Genomic DNA, 27,801 nt, shown 5'->3' with positions numbered 1-27,801 from the left:
ACCGCCAAGGCCTGGCCCCAGCCAGTGTTGCGGGCTGGAACCAGCCTGGTCTGGCGCGCTGTACTACCCGATGGCACCGGGTTTCACTGTGACTCTGGGCCACTGACATGTCTGCACCAACGACCTCCACCGGTCCTGGAGGCGGGGCCATCCTGAGGCTTCAGACCTGGCGGGACCTCTTCAGAATGCAGATTCCAGTGGGGTGAACCTGACCTGTAAAGTGTTCCAGCGGGATCCTCTCTGAATCAGGGCTAGTGCGGGGTTGCTGCTGCGCCCACTGCTGGCATTTCTGATCCTGTCGTTGACTGCAATCGCCCGCCTCAGTCCCCCCCCTTTCGTGGAGTGGTGAGCTGCTGGTGAGGTGCTAATTATATTGCCTGGTGGAGAGAAATTGGAGTTGGAACCCTGCCGTGCCTGCCTAGGTCTGAAGTGTGGTCCTCTCTCTCACGCCTTCCCTTCCGTCTCTCAGGTGCTGAAAGCTCCGATGACGAAACAAGAACTGGCGCAGTCAGTCTCTTTTCTTCTTTTCTTCACCCCATCTGCCCCCCTCCTTCTGCCGTCTGCCGAGTGTTCATCAAGCCCAGACTTTTCTTCAACGACCATCGACCAACCCCTCCAATGTCACAGAGGTCATTCGAGTAGTTGAACACCATGATTGAAGCGACAAATCCTCCTCTTGCCATGGCCGACAAGCCCAGCGGCCTCCAGGCTCTGCGCGAGTCTAAGCCACCCGCCACAGACACCTTCACCTACCTGACCATCATTGGCGAGGTCCTCTCCCCCGAGATCCTGCCTGACCTGAACGAAATCCTCCAAGACACTCAGCTCACCCAGGATATCGGATGGGACTTGGTCGAGATGCTTGTGCCCGTTCAGGGCAGTCAGCAGTGCCTCGAGACCATTGCTCAGCTGGGCAACCCGCGCGAGGTCATTCTTAAGGTCCTCGAGGTTTTGGAAAAGACTGTCGAAGAGGCCACCGACGAGGAAGACGATCCCGCGACGACGGCGACATTCGTTCACCTGGTCGGCATGTTGAGCATCCTCCACAAGCGATTGAACGTCGCGCGCCCCTCTCGCTTCGTTCACACGACCCTTCAGAGCGTCTACCGCACCTACCATCCCCGCAATCCCGAAATGACGGCTGCAGTCATTGCCCTCGTCCGCTCCCTTTCTGGCGATAAGCGCCCGCCGCTACCTACCCGTCAGTCCAGCAACAAGCTCGACACTCCCTTTACGAAGAGCGATCCCACAAAACACGCACCGGACCCCGAGGCCGCACACAAGCAGCAGTTGGCGCCGACGGATCCTGACACGACCAAGAGACTGCTCCAGTCCTTCATTACCTGCATCATCGAGGCCTACGTCAACTGCACCGGCATGGAATGGGCCTCTCGCCTGCTGGAATTTTACAACCCAGAGCGTGTCGTGATGCGCAAGAGCGTGTTGCGAGCCTTTAAGGAGGACGATGATCTCTTGGCGAGGGACGCTCTGGTTGGCCAATTAGTCGTATGTACCTTCGTCTGATGTTGCTCGGACGGTCGAACTCGCTAACAAATAACCCAGGCACTTGCAGGAGATCTCGGCTTAAACAGAGTGCGTGCTCTTTCCGTCAAGGACATCTTTGAGGGCTCCATCCCCAACAGCCCGCTAGCAGTCGAGACCGATGACCTCAGCCCCGACAACATCAAGCTCTCCACCGGAGGTGTCTGGTGCCTGGTTGCATATTGGCTCTTCTCAGCAGAAGTTTTCGATGCGGACTACGAACAGGTCCAGATGACCATGTTCCCCGATCATGTCAAGCTTCTCGAAAATTTCTTTGGTGAAGACCCGCAGTCGCGCATCGTGGGAAACCCTGGCACCACCGAGGCTCTCGTCGTAATGGGACTCTGGCTAGAGAACTACAAGCGCATCTCACCGTCAGAAGGCGACTTCATGCCCTACCACCATCTTCTCACACTTGTCTCTGTGTTCCACCCGACACTATCAGTTCGAAATGTTTCGACAACCCTCGCGGGCCTCGTCCTGCATGACGACCCCGACGATAGCGACCGGCTCAAGATCTTGGAGGATCTCCTTGAGAACTGTATCTTCTCCGCTCTGCAGGCCTCTGCGGTGACGTGGTTGCGAGAAGAATTGATTGTGGCTCAAAAACGCAAGCTCACAAACAGATTCTCGACAACAGATGCAGTCGAGACTCTGCAATATGTCTTGTTCCCCAACATGGCATTCCTCAAGGAGCAGTCCGTTCCCGAAATCTGGGAATACTGGGTGCAAAACTTCCCCTTCCACCTGCAGGTTGCCAACTTTGCATACTTCCTCTTTGCCGGCACCAGCTTCCAGCACTTGGTGCCGGCTAGCATGCCTGGCGCCGTGGAGCAGCGCTATGTTGAGCCTCTGCTACACGCCGTCAAGACTTTGCAGACGGCCCTTGAGAAGAAGGAAGTGGATGATCAGGGCCAGGGCGAGGAGGTTAAGACACAGCTCGACATTCTGACGATGCGGTTGAAGAGCTTGCCTCTGCAGTAAAAGGTGCTGTTGTTGTACATTGGACGCTGGATATCACGGGTAGCCCCGGCGCGGGTAAGCCGAGATGCTCTGTGGTATGGGCTTTGCATTTTCGGGAGTAGGTTCATGGCGGAGTCTCTTATGAGTTACGAATTACCTTGGCTGCTGAGCAACGAGCAGCTGTATGAATTTAAAACAAAATTTTCTCCTAAATATGCTGCTAGCTGAGCGTGGTGTTTTGTGGCGTCTCTTCGTCAGAGTTCATCAGAGGAAAGATCAGAGCCTAGGAGCGGGCCGCGGTGAAGTGCGAGAGACCACCCGTCACCGAACTCGCACTACAATGCATGGAATGCATTCCACTACAGGCCACCACACGTGTCGTCTTATCCGTTGCGGACTCACGCTGTTCATGGGCGGAAGATGGCGTCGACGGCGTCAGTGCGGAAGGGCGAATGTCTAGAAGCCCGTCATATTTGACCCGAAAGCCGCATGGTTCTAAACGCCTGCTCTGACGATCCACGGCCAACTTGAACGTTCTGGGGATGAGGACGTTGCGAACGTTGTCACGGTTGTCAAATGCCGTCAGGTAGACGCGGACTGTGGCGAGTGATTCGTGGCTGTGCACCATCGATCTTGGTGTAGATCCTCGATCTATTGGACCAGGAGAGCTCGAGGTAATACATCCGAAGCACAAGTGTGGCGCCAGTGGCTTAGCTCATGTGCAATCAGATGTCCAGATGTACATGTTTGGAGGACGCAGCGGTCCAAGGGGCTCGAGCCCAATTTGGCTTCATGTAGGAAACAGCTGGCAAATCCTAACGCAGTCTCACCATCTCATCTCGGTTGAGGGGGGCCGGTTTGCGTACCTTCCGTCATGCTGTACTTTACTTGTCTCACCGTAGATCGCCAACGTGATTCGATTGAAATGAAAGCAATGTGTTGTCAAGGAGGTAACGCTGATTGCCCAAATTGTAAGAAAAACCTGAACTGAGGCACTCGGGACGGGATTGTGGCGGTTTAATTCGAACGAGCCACCGGGGGAGAGTCTCCGGACGTGACCATCGTAGATTGCCCTCTGAGCGGTTTGGCACGGGCCAGCCCGACCCAGCCAATGTCATTCCGTCGCACAGACCAGGAAGCTACCTCATCGGCAGGGGCGCACCCTTGCAGATAACCGGCTTAGCGTCACCTTCGGGAAGTGATGTCATTCTCGACCAGGGGGTGGTTGGAAATGAAATTCCAGCTCTGCGCTGCTCCTGATGCTTGCACCACTGCACTGTTATTTGCTGCAGATGGACGGCTTTGGAAACAGCAAAGCAAGAACCAGTTCGGCTTCAGGTCCCAGAGCGCAAGCCGCAGCCACGTCCAGGCGCCCTCCTTCCTGTGCTCCTCCTCCGCAAAGCTCGCAAGCTTGATTTTCGCGTGAAACTTTCCGTGGGCCGGACAAGTCTTTCTGCTGTACCTTATTATTCCCGGAACCAAACAGATCGGCCGATGAAGAGGGTGGTATCGGCATTCTTTATGCTTCCCGTCCGTCCCTTTCGCCTTTCTAGCTTGCGGAGTTCGAGGTCCTTAGTCTCCTTCATTGCTCCGGACGTCAACCTCTGCGTGACAACCCAGCCAAGAACAAGTGACGCGACTTGCGCACCAAGACCAACTTCGCCCCTAAGACCTCTTTAGCCACGCTATTTTCAAAACGTATCTCTACCTACCTACCTTAATGTCCACATTGGGATGCCAGCCCTGAGCTAAACAACAAATTTCTCACAATCGATCTCAACTTCCTTTCCATAACCGCAACTCCCCTCCTCCCCCTTCCGCACCACCGTCAGAGACGAAACTCAATTCAAGAGCAGACCTGACACCACCACACGCCAACCCGACGCCATCATGGCGCATCCAACCGCCGCGGCACAACTGGCCTTGGGCACCGCGACCGAGTCCGAGGCGACAGCGACCCCTCCTCCCGAGCAGCTTCACATTGACGAAATTGATCGCGATGGAAGACACATTGGTGTTGTGCGAGACGAGAACAGGAACATTGTCTACCCGTCCTTTGTACCACCCGAGGTCGACTCGCCGAACGCTCGATCACCGCAATCCACGACCGCGCCTACAGTTCCCGAAATACCACCAAAGGATGAAAGGGCCACAAAGACCGAGTCGGCCCCAAACGGGCCTGACCACCTCGAGGTTCCCGGAACGTCGAACAACCAAGAACGCCCTCCCATAGACAAGAAGTGGAGGACCGAGGCGCCTGCACGAAAAGCTGGCCAGAGCAGCGCGACACGGCGGAACGTCCCCAAGCGATCCGGAACATCGTACCTCGATAGGGCACTCTGGGAGGCCGACAGAGGAGATTCGAGCTCGAGTTCGAGCTCCAGCGACTCCTCCGATGACGAGAACGCCCAAGACAGCAAAACCCCGGCCGAAAGGAAAAAGGCACAAGATAAAGCCAATGCGAGGCGGCAAAAGGAGATTGCCGAGCGCTACCGCCGCTTCCACGTCGGCAATGACAATTACAACACCAAGGGCAAGGTGAAGAAGGACGGTCGTCTGCGCATCTCGGTCAAGGAGACGGCCAATACCGGCTACTTGGCCAAGGCGTTAGGACAGGCCGTCAAGAAGGTGGTGCCCGTTCCCGAAGGTGAGGACCAGGGCGAGGATGCGCAGCGTCCGCCCGTGTCACGTCTCTCCTCCGCTACCACGGCCACGGCCGACCGCGAGCCGAAGCCGCGCTTGAATATTGTCATCATGGTCATTGGCTCCCGCGGTGACGCGCAGCCTTTCCTCAAGATTGGCAAGATACTCAAAGAGGACTATGGACATCGCGTCCGTATTGCGACGCACCCCGCCTTCCGCGAGTTCGTCGAAAAGGACTCCGGTCTGGAGTTCTTCTCGGTCGGCGGCGACCCCTCCGAGCTGATGGCCTTCATGGTCAAGAACCCGGGCATGATTCCGACTCTGGATGCTGTCAAGGCCGGAGACATTGGACGTCGACGTTCAGCCATGGCGGAGATGTTTGACGGTTTCTGGAGAGCTTGCATCAACGCCACCGACGACGAGAAGGATGTCCACAACCTCAAGATGATGGGTGAAAAGGACCCCTTCATCGCTGACGCAATTATTGCCAACCCCCCGAGCTTTGCCCATATTCACTGCGCAGAGGCCCTCGGCATCCCCTTGCATCTCATGTTCACATTCCCCTACACTCCGACACAGGCCTTCCCTCACCCCCTGGCCAGCATCAAGAAATCTAATGTGGATCCCGGGTACACCAACTTCATCTCATACCCCCTGGTCGAGATGATGGTATGGCAGGGTCTGGGCGATTTGGTCAACGACTTCCGCGTCAAGACCCTGGGATTGGATGCCGTCTCGACACTTTGGGCTCCGGGAGCGACCTATCGCCTGCACGTGCCCTTCACCTACCTTTGGAGTCCTGGCCTCGTCCCTAAGCCTCAAGATTGGGGTGAAGAGATTGACGTTTCTGGATTCGTCTTCCTCGACTTGGCTTCGACATTTGAGCCACCAAGCGAACTGGAGAAGTTTTTGGATGCTGGGGAACCGCCTATCTACATTGGTTTCGGCTCGATTGTCGTCGATGATGCGGATCGTTTCACCCAAATGATCTTCGAGGCTGTTGAACTTGCCGGGGTTCGCGCGCTCGTGTCAAAGGGTTGGGGCGGCTTGGGAGGCGACGAAATGGATGTTCCCGATAATATTTTTATGCTAGAGAACACGCCTCACGACTGGCTCTTCCCCCGAGTCAAGGCCTGCGTCATTCACGGCGGAGCTGGAACCACCGCAATTGCTCTCAAGTGCGGTTTGCCGACTATGATTGTTCCTTTCTTCGGCGACCAGCATTTCTGGGGAGCCATACTTGCAACAAGCAAAGCCGGGCCTGAGGCTGTACCCTACAAGCAACTCGACGCCGAGAAGCTCGCCGAAGGCATCAAGTATTGCCTTACGGATGAGGCGAAAGAAGCGGCGGCCAAGGTCGCCAAAGACATTGAGTTGGAAGGCGACGGCGCCAAGAATGCTGTGCGGTCGTTCCACCACCACCTGACTCTGGGAGGCATGAACTCGATGCGCTGCTCCATTCTGCGTGACCGACCGGCAGTCTGGACGCTGAAAAACACCAATGTCAAGCTTAGTGCCCTCGCCGCCGACATCATTGTCGAGGAAGGACAACTTTCGTGGAAGAGGCTAAGACTGCTGCGGCACACGGAATGGAACGACTTTGAGGGCCCTGGAGAACCGGTGACTGGTATCGCGGGCTCTCTCGCCGGGACGATGGGCAACGTGTTTGGCGGTATCGGTAGCGTTCCCTACAGGATTGCCAAGACGTCACACAAGCGCAAGGAGAAGAAGGACAAGAAGAAGAAGTTGAGAGCCCTCCGAGACAAGCGCACGAGTGCCAAGGAACGCAAGGCCGCGATTAACAGTAACGGCGCGCTGCAACCGCAGGAGGGTGACGAGGACAATTCCAAAAAGGAGGGCGACAAGGCGAAAGCAAAGGGCGGGGACGACAGCAACGCGCAGAAGAAAGATGAAGGAAAAGCCGAGGACAACAAAGCAGATAAGGAAGACGGCAAGAACAAAAGCCAGGGAGAGCAATCCCAAGCCAACGGAAACGCTTCTTCTGCTAGACCGGGTGCGCAAGAACGTCGCGATACCATGTCATCGATCGATACTGGAACTACCGTCGACGACGCCGTCGGAGACTACGCCAATGAGGTCGGCGAGGGCGTGGGCAAATCGGCACAGGCCCTGGCGAGGGCACCGGTAGACCTATCCATGGCCATCGCTCAGGGATTCCACAACGCTCCTCGGCTTTACGGTGACGATACCGTTCGACGCCCACCACGTGTTACCGGCATCAGCTCTGGATTGAAGGCGGCCGGCAAGGAATTTGCTTACGGCATCTACGACGGCACGACCGGCCTCGTTCGCCTACCCGTCCGGGGTGCCAAGAAGGAGGGCGTCAAGGGATTCGTCAAGGGAACAGGCATGGGTCTCACGGGATTCGTACTCAAGGATCTCAGCGCCATCATTAGTCCCGTTGGCTACACTTTGAAGGGCATTGCCAAGCAAGTCGAACGGAAGAAACAGCCGGATCGAGTCGTCCGTCGGGCCCGTCTTGTCCAGGGCCAACGCGAAAGACGGAACCTCCCAGGCGATTCAAAGAAGCAAACCGACAAGGACGTAGTCACTGGTTGGTATACTATTCGCGAACTCCTGGAGACCCTCGAGGCCGAGAAGAAGCAAGGCATCAAGGGAGTCTTCTCGCACAAGAAGCAACGAGTCAATCACGCAGCCTTTGAGAGCGTCGACATTGCCGACCGCACCCTACAGGCGATCAAAAAGGGTGAGGATATTAGCACTGTCGTCGGCACGGAAAAGGAGCTTCGCAAAGCGGATGAGAAGTTAAAGAGCCCTGCGACTAGACATAGTGTTGACACGAGGCGGTCGACCGAAACCGCGCGGGCGCGCAAGTCTGCTGAGGATCAGGAGAACTCGGAGGGCTCGGACAAGAACTCGTCCAAGAGGAGAAATGATATCGCGGAGAACGAGGAAGGGGAAGCACGAGCCGAGGCGGCAGACCGCGCGGATGCCAAAGACAAGGCTGCCGCGGAAGACGCACAAGAAAGAACGGAGGCTTCTGGGTCTAAGTCCAAGGATGTGGCCCAGGTTAATGGCACGGCTGGAGTAGAGCATAAGACGCAGTCAGAGGAGGACGGGCATCGCCGGCCCAGCGTTGATCGCGCGAGGTCGGCTCAGGTTTAGGAGTTTGGGAGGCTATCGTCCGTACGGCGTTTCTTTTGTTTTCCGAGTGGTTGAGAAGAGAGATTTCCAAATCAGACAGACAGACTACCCCCCATCGCCCAGGCATGTTCGGCACATGCGTTGTTTGGCGTTTGGGATTCTTTTTTAGATACTTTTTGACTTATACCCCCACCCCCTTTTTCTTGGTATTCCTGTGTAGGAGTAGCGAGTAGTTTTCTAATCAAAGTTAATATCCAAGGACAGGTTCTGATGTGTTTGTGAGAATGGCTGATGGCTTGGGGGCCTGTCAGGCGGTGAGGGAGATGTAGGTGAGTGCCCGTCCCGGATGGACGAAGGTTTGTTGATTTGATTGGACGAGGAATATCTCTCGTAAACATGGTCCCGGAGGAGGATAAACACATGGAGGATGGACATCATGTCGAACCGCGCCGTGTTCAACATATCTCGGTTCCTATCTGGTGTCCAGTTTTCTCCGTCTTACCAGATCCTGCTGCCTGCCATTTCCTCGATACATAGGTACCTGCCTTAGGTAGGATGAGGTATTGGAGGAAGGTACCTTCCTTGCACGATGGACCCGAAAGGCAGGTACGAATAATTATTTTCCCACGGCACCTTCCTCGAATATGACCCAAGTCTGCTTGCACACTTTTGTGCCTCAAAACTTTTTTTCCCCCTTCCTCCCGACTTTATCCTAATTACATCCCCCACACCTTGATTTTACACACGATTGTGTATGATCAGCTTTGTCTACCATGGCTTCTGCTAACGAGTACATTTTGACGGATGAATCCGACTACGATGGCGACTACTCCCCTCAAGGTCTCGAAGAGGCCGGCGCCATGCAGTTCGATGGCGATGAGGAGGACGACGTTGAGAACGACGGCATCGTGCAAGGCACAAGAAGACGACGAGGTGCACGCTCCCAGGCACCGACTGAGCCCGAAGAGCCCCGACCGACGAGACCGGCAAGACGCAGAGCACCCAAGCGAGGAAGGAGTCCGTCGGCAGAAGTCGTCTTGCCAGACAGAACCAAGAGGAAGAAGACGAGCCATCCGACGCCAAACAGTGGCGGAGTCGCGGAGCGGTCTCGAGAAGAGGACAGTTCCCATTCATCCTCGCCTGAGCCTACCGAGGGTCACGTTCTGTGGGACCTTGTGCGAGAGAAATTGTCAAAGAATATGTCTACGGCCCGAGTTCGAGAGTATATGGATGAGACGCTTCCTATCCTGACGAAACGTCAGCTCGATCGCTTGTTCCCAAAGAAGTTGCCCAAGTCGAAATACGACGAAGACTGGACCAGGAAAGATGAGAAGAAGCTGCAGAGGGAGTGGAAGAAGAACGCTGAGCGGGAATTGCTCGTGACCTTCAAGTATACCCCAGCTGAGCTCATTGGGCTTTGGAAGGTCTGGCTGCGCGTCTGGCGCTGCTCGCCACAGTTGTTCATATCCAAGTACAACAACATGGAATTCGACACCAGCGTTGTCGATGAGATCGAAATCGAAAAGAATGGTCAAGTCTACAAGAGACGACCGGCCGTATGGTCGGTAGCATTCTGTCGGAACCTTCACCACCTGTCTCTCCATCCCGTCTGGATGGGGAGCCTCGACTTGCTCGCAATCGCTCTGCAGTACGCCTCCATCTTACGCACGAGGAACTACCAGGACTGGCCGCTGGCTAATCCGATGGACGACAACTTCCTCGCCACCTTTATCAATGTGATTGAGAAGTACAAGGGCAAAGGCAAGTCGCTGCCCGAGCTACACAAGAAGACAAGATCGCGAATGACCCACAAAGCCCTGAATGCATCACCTCTGTCAACCTTGATGCTAGATCTTGAGGGGAGCATTGTCACCGACGCCGAGCCTCGCACGAATGGCAGGAAGTTTCGAACATATAAAATTAGCATTCACGAGATCAACAACATCATCAGGGCCTTGGCCAACTCTACATACATGGGCATGCCACAATGGGGAGGCTTCACGCCCAAGGAATATGCCAAGCTCGCCGTCTACGGCCGAAGGCCATTGAATGAGTTACCAAACAAGAGCAACATTGCTGACGTTTACGAGCGAGCCATTCTTGTGCGTTTGCGATGGGAAGCAAAGAACAAGAAACGCCGAGCCCGACTCAACGTGCCAAAGACTGAGCCTTTTAGAGTCACAAGTCGCCACAGGGCAGCACGTGAAGATCAAACGACGGGGAACGCTCAACTGAGAGCGGATCTTGACGATTCAATACGCCAGAAAGAAGCCTTAGAGGCTGAATTACGAGCACGACCACAAATCGAGGAGCGTAGGAGACGTACCGCTGACGAGAACGCGCACCTGGAGGAACTCCAGGCCGAAAACAAAGAGTTGAGGGAGAGATTGGAACGTGAAGCTAGCGAACATGCACAGATGGAGGAAATCTAGAAGACAGATCTTGAAGAAGCAGGACGCCAGATCGAAGCGTGGAAGGCAAGAGTACGAGCGCCATCACCAAGGTGAAACCGGAACAGGCGTAACGCTGAGGAGGATACGCACCTGGAGGACCTTCAGGTTGAAAAATAAGGACTGAGAGACAAAGTACAAGCCCACGCAGCCGCGCGCACAGTTGGAGGCTGGCACCTCAGCGATTATGAGACGTAGCCAAAGGCTACATAGAACAGTAGTGAGAGAGGGAAGGGGGGTGGGAAATTGACAAGTTTTGCTGAAACAATTTGAATATGAGTAACGATTGACCTGAGCAAGTGATTGCCATTTTCATCCGTAAACACTACGTCTATGAATCTCTTGACCGAGCTCTTTTCAGGTCAACATAGGTGTGCTCACATTAGATCACAGTCGTTCCAGGATAGTGGCCAGCGCATTCATCTCTTTCCAAATCTCATGCATTCTCAGCTTTTCACTCAGCGTCTGCCCCCACTCCTTGCTGGCCTTTTCCAACAGCGCGTCGCCCTCCTCGCACGCCTGGGCGCCCCTGTTGCGTTTTGGTCAATCCTCGTTGCGTCGGTCTCGACTTCTTGTTTAATTGATTGGCACTCTTCGAGGCCTCGGATAAGGGACGATCTTCCTTCAATATCCTCTCGCGACTTCTCCATGTTGTCTCTCATGCGGGAGAATCGAACCATAATATTCACTTTGGGGGTATCTGCAACACCACCCGTCTTGCCAGTCCTTAACTTCTTCTTCTTGTTCATGTCGTCAGTGATTGCACCTCCTTCGGCAATGTGAAAGCCGTCCTGCCACGCGTAGGAGCAAGAAAGGGCAATGACCAGCGTCTCAGCGACGGGCAACTGCCCTGGGAGCCATGTGTTGTGCACCACCCTCCGCGTAAGAACGGGGTCAAGGCCGTGGTGGCGCGCAGTACGGACGAGAAAAGACCCAGGGACTTGGTGATGTTCTTGAAGCTAGCCGCCAGGCTGTATTGAATCGGCCGTACCGTGAGCTGGAACGAGTCATCCAACATAGAGCGGGCTCTGTTGTTAGTGTATCTCTGCGCCTGCCAGTCCTGGATATGACCCCTGCGTCTGAACGAGGCGGTCGATGAAGTCCCGTACCCTATCTGTCTGTGCCTAGCACTCAACGAACCGAGGCTGATAGTACTCTTTGAAGTCTATGCTGATGGAATGGCCATCAAATATACTACCTGCTGCGCGGGCGAATGTGAGATCTGCTTATGACTGACTGTCATCAAGCCCAAAGCCCTCAAAGGCTCTCAGCTTGTGTCTTGAGAGAAGCGATTACCTGCTTGGACTCCATTCAAATTCGGGAAGTTCTCCGCCTCAATCTTTGATGCTGAAGCCAATCATATAGACTCCGGGGCCTATCGCTTTTGTCATAGCCTTACATGGAAGCGCGAACATCAAGAAGGGTGGTCCGACACCGGTTCGGGAAGATAGTGACTAAAGGCTGGCGCTTTCTTTCTCTGTTCCCGGCGTCAAAGGATCTTACGTTATCGGCGTCGCTATCTAGGTAGTATTCAAGGGGAATAGTAGCAGGAAGGTCGAGTACAATGCCAACGACGAGGACGAAGACGGGATTGAAGACGAGGACGAAGTTGACGCCGAGAGAAAAGACGCGGAGGGAAGAGATAGGGACAAGGTGAAAAATCTCCGTAGTGATCTTGGTTATAATACTTATCTTACTGCACTTACTTAAGGATCATGAGGACTATGAGGAGCCTACAGCCTAGCCTCTCTACTCGTAACTTCCCTACTAACATACCTCTTCCTATACGGTTTGTTGCTTCCACCATCGTTTTCCAACTAGTTGCTATAGGTGCCACCAATGGGCCGCATTCAGGGCTCTTGCTTGGAGGCATTAGTCTGCATCTAGGCTCATGGTGATAAGTGAGAAAGATTCATCTGGAAGACACTGCGTTCCTGAGAGGTTCTTTGTCGCTTTGGAATATTTACATCGTGGGTCGGGGGCGGCGTGTCCATGTTGGGCTTTGGGCAAGGTTGGGAAGTGGACCAGAGAGATGTTGAGAAGGATAAGCCATGATACAACTATTGCCATGTCAGGGTACTGCCGTGATGGCATCAACCGTTAATACCTAAATCGAGCCAGTCGCTATGAGCGTCACCGTTGATTTTGAGGCATTGAACTCGTCGTTGCAATAAACCTCCTTGGGGATATTGAATTTGTGTGACTCTCAAGACGTTGTAGAAGCGTTAGGCGAGTCGCAACATTAACGAGATGCTCGGCCAAGCCTGTGAGACTATGAGCCGCTGATTGATGCGTATTGATCATTACCGAGTCGAAGATTCGACAGGTGTCAGTATTGCTTCGGAAGCCGGACCCATGCTTCTGACTAAGTGTGTTGTTAGACTGTGGTTTTCATGTCTGTTGCGCACTTTGACGGACATAACCCGTCCCGTAGGGATTTCGAAAGCGTCGCAGTCCCTTTTCTCGGAGGCTAGAGTCGAACTTTCGTCGACCTTTTCGTTGGTTCTCTTGTTGTGATGGAATTCCGCAATGCGTAAGTCGCCGTCTTCGTATTCGTAGTCGACTTCAACGCTTTGCTTATAGTCAAGTGAAACTTTGAGCAAATTTCCTTTTCTCAGGAATCTAAAGCATGGCTAGATACTATCCAAGTTGTATGGCAGGTCCTTGTGCTCAACTTATATCTATTTGGCGAATGCTACGAAAATCCAAGCATGGATGGTTACGTCGGTCGAAGTTCGTGAGTTGAGAGTTTTCGTAAGTAGAGCGGCCTGTAAGTCGAAGGCTACATGTGAGCATGAGTAGTCAAGTCAGACGGCGTTGGGGGGTACTGGGTTTTTGGAACGAAAGCTGCTGGGCAGTCAACATATGGATTTTGATGGATATAGGTTCATGGAAATTGGGGTTTGGTGAATGAAGACACTAGCTCGCGTATTGCGGATTCAGGAAAGTGTCATGAAACCAGATGCTGATTGAATCTGTCTGTCTCATCCAGTCTTTGTTCGTGCTTGGGATGGCGAGATACCTAGCCACTCTACTCGGGATGATATGGAAGGGCGAAATCATGGGGGAAGTTGCCTTGGAGAAGGTGGAGAGAGAAAAAAAAATAGAGTGGAATATTTGGATATAAGGACCTGTGTTGATTTACGGGAGTAGGCATCCATCAAGGCGGTAGGTAACTTTGCATGGCTCGTTGACATCAAAGCAGAGCAAAACCTATACCGAGTGCGACATGAGCTGGAGGGTGGGGTGTCACCATGACCCCGAAGAACACGACTTCTTCTGGTTCGCAAACCACGCGGCTCCTTGGTAAGGCAACCAAGGGGGGTAGATGGCTCAGAGGGGGGGTGTCTTAGGGAAGAGGGTGGTGTGGGGTGTGTGGTGTGGACCGCCTTGGGTTGAGTCCAGGCGTCGCTCACGAAAGCTGTAACTACATGGCAGAGGGGAAAGAGGAACGAGTGCAGAAGGATGCGGCTCAGAAGAGGAGGAGCAGGGTGGCAAAGATCTCCTGCATGATGTAGATTCTTTTGAGCCTGTTGTTGACCTCTCGGACTGTTTACGGGCGGAAGAAACGATTGACGACTCGAATAGTTAGAAGGAGTTGTGGACCTGGCGAGAAATTAACAATATAGTCATTCTATTGCTCTCACGGCAAGTCAGGTCAAATGTGCAAAGAAGCATGCGTTACATTTCTGCATCGATCTCGTGCACTTACGCCTTGAACGGTAGATTCCAAGGTAATGATGGTTCCAAAAGTGATCTTCCAGGCCGATTCCTATTGCCACGCTCCAATGTTGTCAACGGAGTATCACTCCTGAATCCATCCATTCTGGACCAAAGCAAAGTAATCAAGTGAACGCTGTGCAGTGTACAAGGTAAAACCCCTTCTCGCCATGATTTCACAATGAATCATATCGTGTCCATGATCGGAACAACATAGTGTGAAGGGGTTTAAATATTACCGTAAGAGCATACTGGCATCGTGATAACCATCATGCATGTGGGAGATAGAAGAGGGTTTGGGTCGTTGACTGATGATAGAGGTAAACGGGTCGCAATGGAAGTGCTTTGAGGTAGGTATACAAAACGTGCCAGGCAAACTTCAGCGATGGCTTGCACTTCGAAGTTCTGCGATAACTTTGCCCGGCCGAACGTTCAATGCAATTCTAACAACTCCTTGCAACGGCCGCAGTTCGTCAGGCTAGATACCTCTTCAATTGAAGGTGGGGTTAAGGAAGGTTGACTTACCTTAGGTCAGCCGGGAGGTCATCATGGCAGGGAGCTGGCTCGAATCATCGTCCAAGGTGCCGGCTTCTTGGTTCGATGAGCCGTTTGTGACTTGGACTGGGAAGAATGAAATAGACGGGAACTTGGGGTGGGCGAAGAGGAAGTCCCCCAGGATGCCACAAGCGACTGGTTCGCGAACCAGCCTGAGGCTCTCGCAGGCCTTCTCAGGCAACCGTGCTAATGCATGTGCCTTAGGTGGCGAGTGGTTCGCCCTTGGAACTGACCTCTGTGACTCTGTCCATATTTAGGTAGCCAGCGTCCTCGTCAAAAGTTCAATGGTAACAATCGTACAGCTCCAGACCGAATTTGGGCACGTGTCTCCAGCTACCCCTTATACAGCTTGATTCTCTTGCGGCGTACAGCTCTCATCAACGGAACGTCGCCTCTGCATTTTCTCGATATCCTCCGAATATACATATCTCTTCACGACCTCGACCGCCTGTTGCTAACACAACTCTTCTCAACGAAACGAATGCTAAACACTCCTTATAGCTCGACTGACCCAGCGTGTGACAGAGAATCCGAAACGGAATCTTTAGAGTCGCAATGGCCACGTTGGAAGCAATGCCGTTGATGGCAACTTTTGCCCATGAGTTCTTCCCGTGCGTGACACTTGGCTGCACTTCAAAGCCCTTTCCAACAAAAGCCAACCTTAAGCGGCATATGAGAGCTGTGCACGGTCCACTAGTCAAAATGCGTTGCGGAAAGCTTCTACGAGGTCATTCTTGCAACATCAGACGCCATCAGCAAAGGTGCCACGCGTGTCTCCGAAAGCCTGTCGGTACTGAAAAAGTTCCAAGCATGACTAAGCCCCGTCGGTCAGAGCGTCTTAGTCAGCATGTACAACAAGTTATCATAGCACGCGCAGTCGACGGGACCCCAGCCCAGAACGAGCTATCGGGCTGTGTCACCCCTAACGAAGTCTACCTACATGCCCCTAAGAATGAGACGCGAGACACTTCGTACGATGTTGGCGTCAACGCACCGCTCCATGACCCGGTTTTGGACACGATCTACGCCTACCCATACGGATTGTGAGTTCCCCTCCGAGATCATAATGATAATCTTGTTCTGACGATTTGATAGTCCTGGCGGTGATTTCACATGGACTGGTTCCATTAGTACATGGGACGAAGTAACAAACGTACGAATACGGATATGTCCCCTTCCACTGGTAACTGTTGTGGAGAACAAAACGCTCATCGTTGATGTCGTGCAGACAACCCCACAGGATCCCGGCGCAAGAAGTATCCACTCAGATCCATCATCTTAGTTGCCTTGTCACGCTTGTCCACCAGAGCAATCAGCCCTCGGCACAGAAACGATACGTACGGGAAGTTTTGACCACTGGTTAGAGGGTCTTTGGGCTAGATTGAAAGATTGGCTCCATTGGGAATGGTCGGTGGTCGCCTGAACCCAAACAACGTGGAGGGTGTGTGTGATGAGTCAGCGTCGTAAGGCGACCAACGTTTGGATACATATGTGTCGCAGCTGCCCCTCGGATTCAACGACAAGGCGTTCTTTGTACATTACGATACCTCGAAATTATTGTTCAACCTTCCTGCGATCAGAAAGAAGTACTTTTTTTTTTTGTGATGTCGGGGCTTGTTTGATCAAGACAGCGGTCCTGCGGCAATGTCTGGAGTAAGTATGCAGTCACAATATTCTAGCTGGATGTGGGGCTATTTGGCTAACACTTATTGATGCGACAGTTTCCGCCGTACGATCTCAGCGACCGAGATGTCGAATTTCGAGACAAAAGCTATAGAGCGTGATTCCTACCTCGATTCTATACTCGAGAAACCCAGCAGAGGGTGGGATCTGGTGCAAGTTGATTAGGGGAGATGATGATTTGCACGGGCTGAATATTACTGAAGGCCAAGGTCGCCGTAATGGAATCATGGCGGTAATGCTACCGAAACGCCAGGTCTTTTCTCTCAGACCGAAATCAGAAGCACTCGACTGTCTGAAAAGGTCACTTGGCACTCAAAAAGGACAGTCTTGATGCAACGTGACCAAGCTCGCGTCACAGAGGATGGCCTTGGACTCGAACTATCCAGGTGCACTGACTCCGTACTATAATAGCTTGGTGCACAACGAATTGCAGTTTCTCTATGTTCCTGGTGGCTCTATGGTTCTTAGTCATCTTGAATCAAGCGGTTGGTGGGTTCTCTCTAGATTTGTGACCTCTAGGCCAAGAGTGGTGTTTTCGACATGACACGGCGGATCTGACAGAGTTATGCGATGCCTCAACTCTGTCTAGGGTTCCATCTCAATTGTCTGGGGGCTCTGCCAAAACCATCGAAGTCTCGCGACTGAAGTTTGGGCATCTGCGGATTTGTGTTTTGGATAATGTAAGTCTACGAGGCGTGATGCTCACGGAAATGAAGTATACTCGGAACAAAGCGCGTTCTTTTACATTGATCAACCGCGACAAAGTCGATGGAAGTCTGATCTACGCTCCTGTGGGTAGCTCGATTGGATACAGCTCATGCAGCCGATGGGTAATATGGGCTACCGGAACATGTTGCTTCCTAGCCTATAGGCTATGTGGCTAGCTACTCGCAATTATTCTTTGGAAAACCCTCACTATCATCTCGAATAGCCGGGTGATCGTGGAAGCCCATAGGAGCCCATCCAGGTTTCAAGTCCAGTCCGGTCCATGTGAGCACATAGCTCTGACTATAGAAGCTGAAAGGTAATTTTCTTCAGAATTGGAATGAACAAGCAGCGACAGGATCATTTTGGTGTATCAGGCATGTGGAATGACGTTCTGTGAAGATTTCGTGGCGCATATGTTCTTGTTGGTAACGCCGATTGCAACGGGTCCGAATTACCGGTAAAAGTGGAGACAATGTCCGATCACTTGTGGAGATGCATCGGCAGTCCCCCGGGTTTCGGAACCTTCCCTCAGCGGAGAGCACGGATCGAGTTGGAAACCCACTAAACATTACCGACGCAGCTTCAAAAGAATAGGTTCGGTCCCTAGGAGGTATCAAATCGGTTCAGTGACATACTGACAGCTTACCACTTTCTTTTGGAAAGAGGATGATGTCTCTACCTCCTTACAAGCATACCCCACGGCAGCAAGATTAAGACCCAAGAATGTTGTCAATGCGAATATAGGACCAACCATCTCATCTATCAATTCATGGTTGGCGCGATCGATGTTGATTTCGCTAGCTAGCGGCGTCGTGGTCGGACCGGTCGGCTCTTAGGACCACGTCTGTGCCGCAGTAATGATAGCGTCTGCCTCAGCCAAACAAGCGCTAGCTAATCTTGCAATGAAGTTCAAATAAGCTCAAATACAACGTTGTAACGATGCAAGAGTTAGTCTTAGCCTGTCGCGTTGGAGTGAGTGAGTGCGCGTTGGGCTCGCGTGGGTAGCCGCAAACGGCCCGAAATCGTGCGAGTCCTTCCACTAGCGACAAGCGTAATCCGTAGGTTTCGTCTTTGACCGACTTCACGAACTATTTATCAAGCTTCACGACGATGACAAGCAACGGAGGGCAAATTGAGATGTGTTTCTCACTCGAATAAGAGCGAGAGTCTGTCTCGTTCGATTCTGCAGTAGTATTGGTTGGACAGCCTCACATGGACACTCAATGAATAACTGTTCGCTTGGTGAGAAAACAGACAGAGAAAACAGCGAGTCAGACCTGAGAACGTCGCCATTTAGGTAAAGTGACAGTGTAGTTACCGCTAGGTCTGAAGCAAGCTGACAAGATGCAACAGTTCATCGTGGAAAGGAGGTGTGTGGTTGATCCGAAAGCAACTGGACTGATGTGCCCGTGGGTGGCCAACTCCTTCACTACCTCCAAGTGAGGCATCATCAATCTGTCAACAGCGGAATAAGCTTTTCATACGTCACTGTGGGAGGCTCGCCACGGGAGCACCGACCTGTCGTCTTCTTGGGCTCTCACACAGGGCTGGTCAGTCCGTGGTGTTGCCGCGGCACGGAATCGGGCGAATCAAGAGCCACGGAAGAAGATATCAGAAAAGGGGAAAGGGGAAGGGAGCTGCACCCTGTTCCATGTAATTTGAGTGTCTCACCCATGATGAAGGCACTCTTCATCAGCAGGCTGCAACGAAGCTAGACGCGACTATTCTCCACCAGTCCTCTACACCATCGTCCCCTAATTCGAGAATTGATATGGCTTTCGTCTTGGCTACTGTCGAGTGCTGCTGACTTGAGGCTACATGAAGGCTCAAGAGGCCCTATCGTTCGGGATCACCCGCGTTAGTGTGCTGATCAGAGTCCAGAAAGGAGCTGAACCTGTCCAACATTCCGTAGACCCACAGACCATCAGCCCGTCATTCCTCGTCGTTCTCCCGCATTACGGTATCGCAAAGTCCGACAGCAGCCTTTCAGGGGCATACACTCTTTTTTCTCTTTTGTTTAAGAAGTAGCCCAGATGAGAAAGTAAAAGTCTATGGGGCATATAAGATACTTTCAAAGTTAGACACTTGGATGAACCCATGCTGGTATCGTTTGGCCGACCTCTACCCCTTAGGACGAAATCGTCAGTCAGATGATGGTCTCTTTGGGAGCACCTGCAGCGTCCTGTCTGCCTTCGCAATACTGCTTCCTTAGTTATTGCTTCTTTAGCTCCGAAGTCTGGACTGCCCCCGCTTATGGCCCGTTAGTTTGAAGTAGAACAGCTAGTCTCTTAGCTTAGGGACGGGATGGAGCGTGAGGAGAGTGTGTTCGCAAGATGTGGGGGCTGGCATTGTGTCTCGCCTCACTTTCAAGCTTTCTCAGAACACTGTAAGAATGGAGTAGGAGCTATTCTCTGAGTACGTCAATGATTAGGGGATGAACTGGATTTCCACAGTGCCGGACCGGAAAGCAGCAAAGGCTTCAGCAGCTATTGCCCCCGTTTCTAAGATAACCTCGACAACTTGCCCGTCATTCTACCCGATACGACCGTATGTTTGATTTCCATCCTAAACAAATATTATTTACCCTATGAAAATTTCTACGTATTCTCGGCGACCATTGTCCGGAGCCTCATGTCAAGCCTTCGAAGCTTCCTGCTCTTGATGCCTGAAATGGGCAGCTGATGATCGACTCCAGTCGTCTGGCTTGGCTCCCGTCATTCATTTGGCGTTACAATGTCGACTCGTAATGGCGAGAATAACGGCAGCCGCATTCCTCAGAAGCGAGACGAGAGACGGATTACCGTTTCTTTCCAAACGGTTTCCCATATCTCATCTATATTTGGTGACGACCGTCTTACTCGCCTACAAATCCAAGCACAGTCCAGCCTTTGGAGGTGCGTCGATACTCGCTTGGAAGGTACAGTCGTGCCTCCTGGGCATCATAGGTACCTATGCTAAGATCACTTTACCGATTTTATCGCCCGCTTTTCCGCCCAGACGGCGACATACGGTAGCTGTATCTAAGCACATTCCTTTTTTGCTTTCACCACATACGGTCTCTCGCCTGGCTAGCTTCCACCGTGCCTCCTGCCAGGCGTTCCGCCCTCTACAGCTTGTCCCATTCAGACAAGTTACCACGACTCGACTTGACCCCAAAGGCTTCGGAAAAGCTATGACTCCGCGTCACGAAACTTACTGCTATCCGTATCCACGAGCTGTGGAGGGCCTTCAACTCGTTGCCTTGTTTTCCTCATGCGCACTACTGAAAGCTCCAACCCCGCTCACCTTAAATACGAGCCGCTTCTTCAAGTAAGTATGATGAGAAGTAGACGTGGGCACTCATTCTCTTCTTTGCTCATTCCCCAATGCCTTAGCATTGGAGAGAACCATCTTTCTGTAGACCTGCGTTTCACCACCCAAGACGACAGCCGGAATCACCATGACTTCTGAAAAGGCACTCGTGTGCTGCGGCAAGACATTCACTCAGAAAGGCAACCACAAGAGACACACCAAGACCGTTCATTCAGCACGCGTTAAAATGCCCTGCGGTGGATGGCTCAAGCCTAGGGCAGACAACGTGAAGCGCCATAAGACACAGTGCGAGGCATGCAAATGTCTTCGCAGTGGCCATCTCGCAAGCCAGAACGACTCGGAAACCGAATCAGAAAGCTTTCAGAGAGAGTTTCATACTTCTCCAGCATTCATTGACCCGACTCACGTGGAGTCAACCACAGCCGAAGGATTTGACCCACGACATTTGGACACAGCTCCTCCAACGGCAGACTGCAGTCAAGCAGGACGGACCTTCCTCTCAGCCAATTTAGACTCGGTCATTCCTGTTGATACTGGAACCTGGACTGGCTTAATCGACAGCATCTTCGAATCTCAGGTGCCGCCAACTTTATTGAACACAATCCTCTCGAACGCAATGGGACAACCCATGGGCGTTGGCAATGGCAACGTTGGAAACACTTCCACATACTATTGCCCGTACACTTGTGACGACTCAGTTAATTTCGAAGAAGAAAACGCATAGTAAGCACTGCTCAATGACTCTTTCTGCCATGAGCCATCATTGAGGAGATATCCTAGCCCCGGGTTTACGATGAACGAGCGGCTGCCTTGAGGAGAAGGCCACTGACCTGACCACGGAGAGGTTTCAGGGATGTGGTCCACCGGGATAATCCAATTACTTTTCTGGGTAGAAGAGCTTTGCTTGAAAGTTGGGAGTAGATTTATTGTTGCAATAGAAAACACTCAATAACATTGTGTCAAGTATCGACCACTTCCCCTGGGACAGATTGATTCCCTGTGGTGCACATCCCTCGAATTAGCAGAGAAAGGGAGACTAAGCTCAAGGTAGTGTCCTACGGGTAGTTGCGATGAACCAAGATCCTTGGAATGGAAAGGCACGAAAGATGAAGAGTGCAGCGGTCCGAGGATTGTTTCTTGCTGTCGCCCATGGCCCATCTATGCAACGGTATCCCCTGTCAGCCAGTGATCCGGAAGTATCTCCAGCAATTCGGACACGGACCAAGCAGAGCTTCCCCAAGCTCTGCCCGCTTGACGCCTTGCTGACCATGTCCGAGTAAGGTAAGACATATTCCTGGATCCATTGTTCATTGACTTCTTGGCAGCCGTTCTCTACTCGCGTTGCCTCGCGCACGCTACCTCGAGGAGGCCAGCCAGGAGCGGGCCGGGCTGCCACGTCGGCTGCCTGCATCGGACTCCAACTACCCATAGATGAGCGAGGCTAGGCCAGGTGATCCGTTGGCTCCATGGAGAATGCGTCATTGACTTGGGATCTCATACATATTATCCAATCCTCTCGCCCGGCCTCGAGTCGTGATTGTGTTTGATAGGAGGCCGTGAGGTAAGACATATTTTCTTTCATTCTCCTGCCTCTTTTCCAGTGCAGGTCATCCAGATGATAGAGTTTAAGTCGTGATCCAGAAGCTGACGTGATTGATGACCTCTGCTTGAACAGACAGGAACACCCCGTTTGAGGGCTGCAACGGCACTTCGACTTGGAATAATCTAAGCCGGAGCTGTCGTGATGCCATCTCAAGTGATATCCATAGCTCCGATGAGCCCCAAAAGAGTTAAGGTTTATCTGACGCCACATGCCTGGCTAGTTGCCTAGTAATTCGTCCGTACCTGGCCACCAGGTTGAGCCGTCTTGGCAGGGAGAGAAGCGTGTATCTTCTACGCACACCTCATTAGCACGTGTTCTCGAGACAACCTGTAAGCTTCAGGGTAGAGGAAAAGAAAGTCCCCGCTCGCGTCTTAGCTGCATGACCTGGAGAGCATGATACTTGGCAGCCTTCCGGAGACAGCAGGCCTTTTCACGATAAAATTCGCTAGGATACGCGATTCCAACGGTCAACTCAACAAATTTCGAAGCCATTCCTCTTGATTCATATGCTCACAAGACCTTTCCTGCAGAAAGGCGAGTTCAAACACGGTAGATGATTGATCCCGATTTCAGCGGAACAGCCTATCCGACGGCCGGCCGAAGGCCGTGAGCCGGAGTGGGGCCGAAGACAAAGGATGGTGGATACCACCGTTGGCCAACGGCGCAGGACGCTAGTTGAGGTGGTTTGCGGCCTCCGGAGTACCTTACGTTGGCTCCTGGCGAGTCTCGGGAGAAAAAGCAATGAGGACATGCTTATCTAGCCCCGACGTGCAGGGGTTCGTAGCTTGGCGGCAGGTTTCCGCCAATCTATCATCCGTCATATCCAATGAGCTGTTGGAGGGCCGAGTCTGCAGGGTTGACCTGACAAGGGGGGGGGGGGGGGTGGACAAAATCAAAAGTTGTCCCCCCCCCTTGTCTGACATGTCGGAGCCGGCATGTCACACATCAGAGTGAGCCGAAGGCGATCTCGGGAATTGTTGTGTCTGCCAATTCTCTTGCATGAGTTACGCCTCTACGGCTGCAGCGGGCGGAGAGGCTCCTGGAAGCCGCGTGTCCTGCACAGAAGTAGCCCATCGCCCGGGCCATAGGTGCTGCCCAGCAAGTCCCAGCGTCCATTCAACACCCTGGCTGCGAGGCTCTGTTGAGCTCTACCATCATAGTACAACCGTGACTGAGTTTATTCAACGCATCGGGAGTTCTTGGAGCAGGCAACAAGAAGATCAGCTCGGCGGGATGACGCCGGCACGGACAATGTGGTCGACGCGCCAAGTAGCCTCGGAAGGCGTCACAGATCCGACATTCTAAGTCTCGTTCGCTGTATAGTGGCCGGACGGCGTAGAAGAAAACGGCACTGCCGGCTTGGCAGGCCAGACTCCTCCTGAATATTCCTTAAAGAGTATTGCGCAGCCTACTGATTCAAAATGATCCGACAATTGGGGTAGACAGGCCGTCTTCATGTTGCTGCGTTAATCTCATATTCGTGAGAACATGTGTGATATACTTGGACGTCGTTTAATTAAGCTCGCTTCGGCTCACGCCAATCCTGAGTCTTTCATAAGCAGCAGAAAGCGCATTCGGTACCGACTACATCGGAGGTGTTTGGGCGGCTCCTGGCACAGAGGACAAGAGAGGGCCCCCTTCGAATGTCGAGATACGAGAACTTGATCGAACTAGCTACCTTGCTGTTGGTGACGGGTAATGGCTTCCGTGTGCCGGAACTGGGATCGAGACGTTGGGTCTCTTGGATCCCTGTTGGCGTGCATATTGGGACTGAGGGAGTATGTGAGAGCTGACGAGTCTGACACCCTTGTCCGCGCAGGCGGACCTCGCATTGCATATTCCAGCAGAAAATCTTTGAAGATCCGTACGGATAGAAGGGAAATTGGCGTCAGCTCCATCCTCTGGATCTTCTTGGACCCGTGTCCATCGCGGCTGCCGCTGGTGTGGTGTGGTGCGGTGCATGTGGGCGGTCCAGAGAAACCAGCACGGGTAAGGCTTCCTAGTGCCCGGGATCTGTACAGTGCGCTATACGGAATGGGCGGACCGGGAATGGGAGCTGCTCATCGTGCCACGCCCCGTCCAGTTCTCAATAGGCTACAAGGAACACCCGCCAGCGTATGTTTACTGGCCAAATTTGGGAGATCTGTTTGGATCTTAAGGTAACATGTATGGATACGGAACCGTAGTTGACAGACCAAAGCTAAGGTAAGGCAACGTAGGTAGGTGACGCTAGCATGGGTGACGTGCTGGATGTTCTAGAAAGCCCCAGACGACCCAGATCCAGCAAGAAACCGTCTGTCAATACTTTGGTTCGCTCAAGACCCAACGCCCCCTGTCCGTGACTTGCAAGTGACATGAAGACCCTAGCCGTCTACCTGGCTAAGAAGACACCCCCACTGGCGTTGATGGTGCCTGTGCCAAGTTTCCCAATATATCCTGGTTGTCAGATGACGGCGTGTGCGGTGGACTCTATACTTCAAAAGAGATTCACTTGAGTTCGCTTTGACCTGCCGTGGATACATGAGAAGCCCATAGTCGGATAGTGTATCACGTTTCCTGCAAGGCACCCCGAGGAGCAGACACTCATGTAAATTCTCGATGTCGGAACCCCTTCGACTTCACTATGCTGGCGCCTCTTTAGGTTTGGTTTATCTAGGTAGCAAAACATGGACCAAGTACTCCGTAAGCTACAAATTATCAGTTTGGTCTTTGGATGACCCCCGCCAGGTCAAGCAAGCTGTCTCGCCGCTGGAGGCAGAGTATGCAAGTATCCGCGGGAACCCGTTTGTGTGCGGTATTGAATGGAGACTAAGTTAGTGCCGTCTGTGTGTCCGTGCCGTTGTCGTTGGGAAAATCGTGGATATGGGAGCACCGTTGACCAGTGGCGGGTCAATCTTTCCATGCCCCAGCCTGTCGATTCCGATTCCCTACCAGTACACCCGCTCTGGAAATGCTCCGTACGGTAGGTGAGTAAGACCAAGCTCAAAGGCAAGGGGCGCTTACGATTATGTTTTTGGTTAGTTCAAACTCTTACTATCTCACAGTATGAGAGTATCTCTCTATGAGGTACCAGAAGACGAAACTCGGTCGAGCCACAGAGAGAACTGATCAGCATACGCCCAAGAAAGTATGAGGCCGTGCGACGAAGAGCGGTCTCTACGAAGTGCATCACCAAGGTCGGAAAAGTACCTTGCAGATTGGCAGTCAATCCCATTTCAGCAACCGCAGGGGCTTGACAATCTGGCGTGCTTGGAAGGACAAGGAGCGGAGAGTCAAGATTTTGCGAGAACATAATTTGGAGGGGCTTGGCAACGCAACACCCATTGTGGCCCGTAGCTGCAGGATAGACTTCCATTGCGCAGATCATTTCCAGACGAGCAGAAAAAGAAAAGTCAGGTCCCGCGACGATGGAATTGTGCACACAAGCAAGTGACGCGGTTCCCTCGAGTTGGAAAAGCGATCGCTTCTAGGTCGAAAAACCGGGGGGAGGGGGGGTGGACAGAGTTCATTTCAGCCGTTCGTGTAACGGCTCCAACGTCTCCATTTCATCCAACGGATACATTTCGACACCCCAGAGAGATCCTCTCTGTCTCACCCCAGTCACTCTCTTCCCCAGTCTCTCTCCCACCCCCACCGCATCCCAAGGCCGCCGCGCTAGTCGCTCCTCGACGCGGCGCGTCAGCGCGGGGAGTTTGCAGACACCCCAATCTCTCTCCTAGGTAACCCATATGTCTCTCACCGAAGCCTCTTCTCCCCTTCTTCCCTTCCCTTTTGCCAATCCCTTGTTCCGTATTTACTTGCCCCTACCCTAGAGTGCAGAGTCATTTCTTCTCTTCTCTAACCCCACTCCCTTCACATCTTGTCTTTCACCCCAAGGTGTCAAAGACGAAGTTGCATCTCGTCCGCTGTACTCCGTAGAGCTTGATTTGCTTTTACGTCGGAGGATCTACCTTCGTAGTTATCTGCATTGGCTCGGAGCCGACGCAAATTTGACACACCACAAGATGCGAGTCAACAAGGATTGGGTGGTGCCGCGCACCCGAGGAACCAAGGGGCGAGGCCCTGTCGGGCTTCCATTACTGCTGTCATGATACCTGGCCCAGGACCTGGTCGGACTTGGAGATACTCTGGAACAAGTTGTGACTTGCGCTAAGTTCTAGTTGCTCGGATTGATCTGGTGCCAGGCAGATTAAACCCACCATCACGCCAAGCAGCGTGCCCACCAGTCTCCTCAACTACCGTTGGAAGACCAAGGTATCCACAGAGTGTATCCGTAGAGTGTATCCGTAGAGACGAGCTTCTAATCCCCAGAATTTACAGCCACGTAGATCTTAGGATTGCCGGGGGCCCAGCTGATGGGAGGTACTCACATCCACACGACGTCGTCGCGTCTGTAATTTACGCTTTGATCAGGGGAACAACCTTTGGAAGATTGGGTGTGATGAAAAAGAAAGGCGAATCCCAAGTCGTAGCATGGTCGTTCCGCGCGGAGCAGGCCCAGGGCCTTGTTATCCTGTATTCGAGCAACGACTCACCACAACAGCCCGATCCCAACTCAAGTCGCTGCTTAATCTCAGCTCAGTCTTCTCAGAGGCATAGAGAAACAAACATATAACTCAGCAGGGCCCTTCGTCTGAGGTTAGCTGAAAGCAGTTCATCAACACTCAGTCATCTTCAGACTCTCTATCACTTTGCTTTGAGCTCGCCTCCGTGTCCACCAAAAGACTCTCCAAGCCAACATGTCGCAACGAAGCTCCCAAGAATGCTCCGATCAGAGGTGCCGATGGCAGCCCAGCGCAGGTTGTAGCCTCCGTCGCCATATCTTCTACCATCACGGACCGCCAGGCCGGGCGCCCTGCGGAAGATATCATATCAACACTGGCCACTACCTTGAACGCCACAAGGAGTCCTGCGTCGATTGCGAGAACATGAGAGCAGCTGCAGAAGCCCTCATGCCTTCCGTTGAACATGACGGCGGTGACGATCCCGAGGGCGCTCCTGAGGGCAACCACCGAGCTCTCTCCGTCCACAATGGTGGGATCATCATTCATGGCTCAAACTACGGAAAGATCTCCCTGAAAATCAAATGCGGTTCTCTGGCCTGCGCTGGCGGTCAGAGGAGCTAGATTATTCGTCATGTCGACAAACACGTCAAGCACGACACCACGACTAGAAACAGATTCTAGCAAGAACGTACGATAACAGAATATTGGTAGACTGGCCTTCGAGATTGGTCAGAACTGGAGGGTGAATTTCAGAAATTTGGATAACAGGGCGATACAAGGGTGGTCAGGTTACGAGGGCAGCGATGGAGTTGCTGGGATTCAATGCCGATTTTGGTCTTCTTCACTTCACTTGGAGGAACTTATCCTATACTAGAATAAACCTTTTTCAAGCACATTGCAACTCACAGAGACCTCGTCACAGCTCCGTATATCTAAGGTAACTGTAGCCTACGCTCTAAGCTAGCATGGTAAATTTGGGACCCCGACTTGC

The 27,801-nt window shown here is 52.7% G+C and overlaps 11 protein-coding genes across 11 annotated transcripts; 7 read left to right on the top strand and 4 right to left on the bottom strand.

The window, feature by feature from the left end:
* Positions 1-651: 651 nt before the first annotated feature.
* CABS01_00460 (uncharacterized protein) lies at positions 652-2,526 on the top strand (the record flags this gene model as incomplete). Its single annotated transcript, XM_060533841.1, has 2 exons — positions 652-1,506; positions 1,564-2,526. 2 exons carry the CDS (start codon positions 652-654, stop codon positions 2,524-2,526), a joined length of 1,818 nt encoding a protein of 605 aa, XP_060406355.1.
* Positions 2,527-2,788: 262 nt separating this feature from the next.
* Positions 2,789-3,133, bottom strand: CABS01_00459 (uncharacterized protein; the record flags this gene model as incomplete). The annotated part of the gene is made up of 1 exon (XM_060533840.1): positions 2,789-3,133. The coding sequence occupies one exon, from the start codon at positions 3,131-3,133 to the stop codon at positions 2,789-2,791; it is 345 nt and encodes a 114-aa protein (XP_060406354.1).
* A 1,262-nt stretch (positions 3,134-4,395) lies between these two features.
* Positions 4,396-8,295, top strand: CABS01_00458 (glycosyltransferase family 28 domain-containing protein; the record flags this gene model as incomplete). Its single annotated transcript, XM_060533839.1, has 1 exon — positions 4,396-8,295. One exon carries the CDS (start codon positions 4,396-4,398, stop codon positions 8,293-8,295), a length of 3,900 nt encoding a protein of 1,299 aa, XP_060406353.1.
* Positions 8,296-9,047: 752 nt separating this feature from the next.
* On the top strand, positions 9,048-10,706 carry CABS01_00457 (uncharacterized protein; the record flags this gene model as incomplete). The annotated part of the gene is made up of 1 exon (XM_060533838.1): positions 9,048-10,706. One exon carries the CDS (start codon positions 9,048-9,050, stop codon positions 10,704-10,706), a length of 1,659 nt encoding a protein of 552 aa, XP_060406352.1.
* A 405-nt stretch (positions 10,707-11,111) lies between these two features.
* CABS01_00456 (uncharacterized protein) lies at positions 11,112-11,742 on the bottom strand (the record flags this gene model as incomplete). Its single annotated transcript, XM_060533837.1, has 3 exons — positions 11,112-11,253; positions 11,316-11,574; positions 11,658-11,742. 3 exons carry the CDS (start codon positions 11,740-11,742, stop codon positions 11,112-11,114), a joined length of 486 nt encoding a protein of 161 aa, XP_060406351.1.
* Positions 11,743-13,053: 1,311 nt separating this feature from the next.
* CABS01_00455 (uncharacterized protein) lies at positions 13,054-13,520 on the bottom strand (the record flags this gene model as incomplete). Its single annotated transcript, XM_060533836.1, has 3 exons — positions 13,054-13,089; positions 13,133-13,346; positions 13,399-13,520. The coding sequence occupies 3 exons, from the start codon at positions 13,518-13,520 to the stop codon at positions 13,054-13,056; spliced, it is 372 nt and encodes a 123-aa protein (XP_060406350.1).
* Positions 13,521-15,809: 2,289 nt separating this feature from the next.
* On the top strand, positions 15,810-16,783 carry CABS01_00454 (uncharacterized protein; the record flags this gene model as incomplete). Its single annotated transcript, XM_060533835.1, has 3 exons — positions 15,810-16,042; positions 16,631-16,652; positions 16,721-16,783. The coding sequence occupies 3 exons, from the start codon at positions 15,810-15,812 to the stop codon at positions 16,781-16,783; spliced, it is 318 nt and encodes a 105-aa protein (XP_060406349.1).
* A 597-nt stretch (positions 16,784-17,380) lies between these two features.
* CABS01_00453 (uncharacterized protein) lies at positions 17,381-17,566 on the top strand (the record flags this gene model as incomplete). Its single annotated transcript, XM_060533834.1, has 1 exon — positions 17,381-17,566. The coding sequence occupies one exon, from the start codon at positions 17,381-17,383 to the stop codon at positions 17,564-17,566; it is 186 nt and encodes a 61-aa protein (XP_060406348.1).
* A 3,263-nt stretch (positions 17,567-20,829) lies between these two features.
* Positions 20,830-22,133, top strand: CABS01_00452 (uncharacterized protein; the record flags this gene model as incomplete). The annotated part of the gene is made up of 2 exons (XM_060533833.1): positions 20,830-21,425; positions 22,028-22,133. 2 exons carry the CDS (start codon positions 20,830-20,832, stop codon positions 22,131-22,133), a joined length of 702 nt encoding a protein of 233 aa, XP_060406347.1.
* A 4,836-nt stretch (positions 22,134-26,969) lies between these two features.
* On the bottom strand, positions 26,970-27,356 carry CABS01_00451 (uncharacterized protein; the record flags this gene model as incomplete). Its single annotated transcript, XM_060533832.1, has 1 exon — positions 26,970-27,356. One exon carries the CDS (start codon positions 27,354-27,356, stop codon positions 26,970-26,972), a length of 387 nt encoding a protein of 128 aa, XP_060406346.1.
* Positions 27,045-27,431, top strand: CABS01_00450 (uncharacterized protein; the record flags this gene model as incomplete). The annotated part of the gene is made up of 1 exon (XM_060533831.1): positions 27,045-27,431. One exon carries the CDS (start codon positions 27,045-27,047, stop codon positions 27,429-27,431), a length of 387 nt encoding a protein of 128 aa, XP_060406345.1.
* Between the last annotated feature and the right edge of the window lie 370 nt (positions 27,432-27,801).

Source organism: Colletotrichum abscissum (assembly GCF_030869225.1).
Source record: "Colletotrichum abscissum strain IMI 504890 chromosome Unknown Scaffold_1.1, whole genome shotgun sequence".
Lineage (NCBI taxonomy): Eukaryota > Fungi > Ascomycota > Sordariomycetes > Glomerellales > Glomerellaceae > Colletotrichum > Colletotrichum abscissum.
The sequence above is the reverse complement of the archived record's forward strand: the minus strand, read 5'-3'. Positions and strand labels throughout refer to the sequence as shown.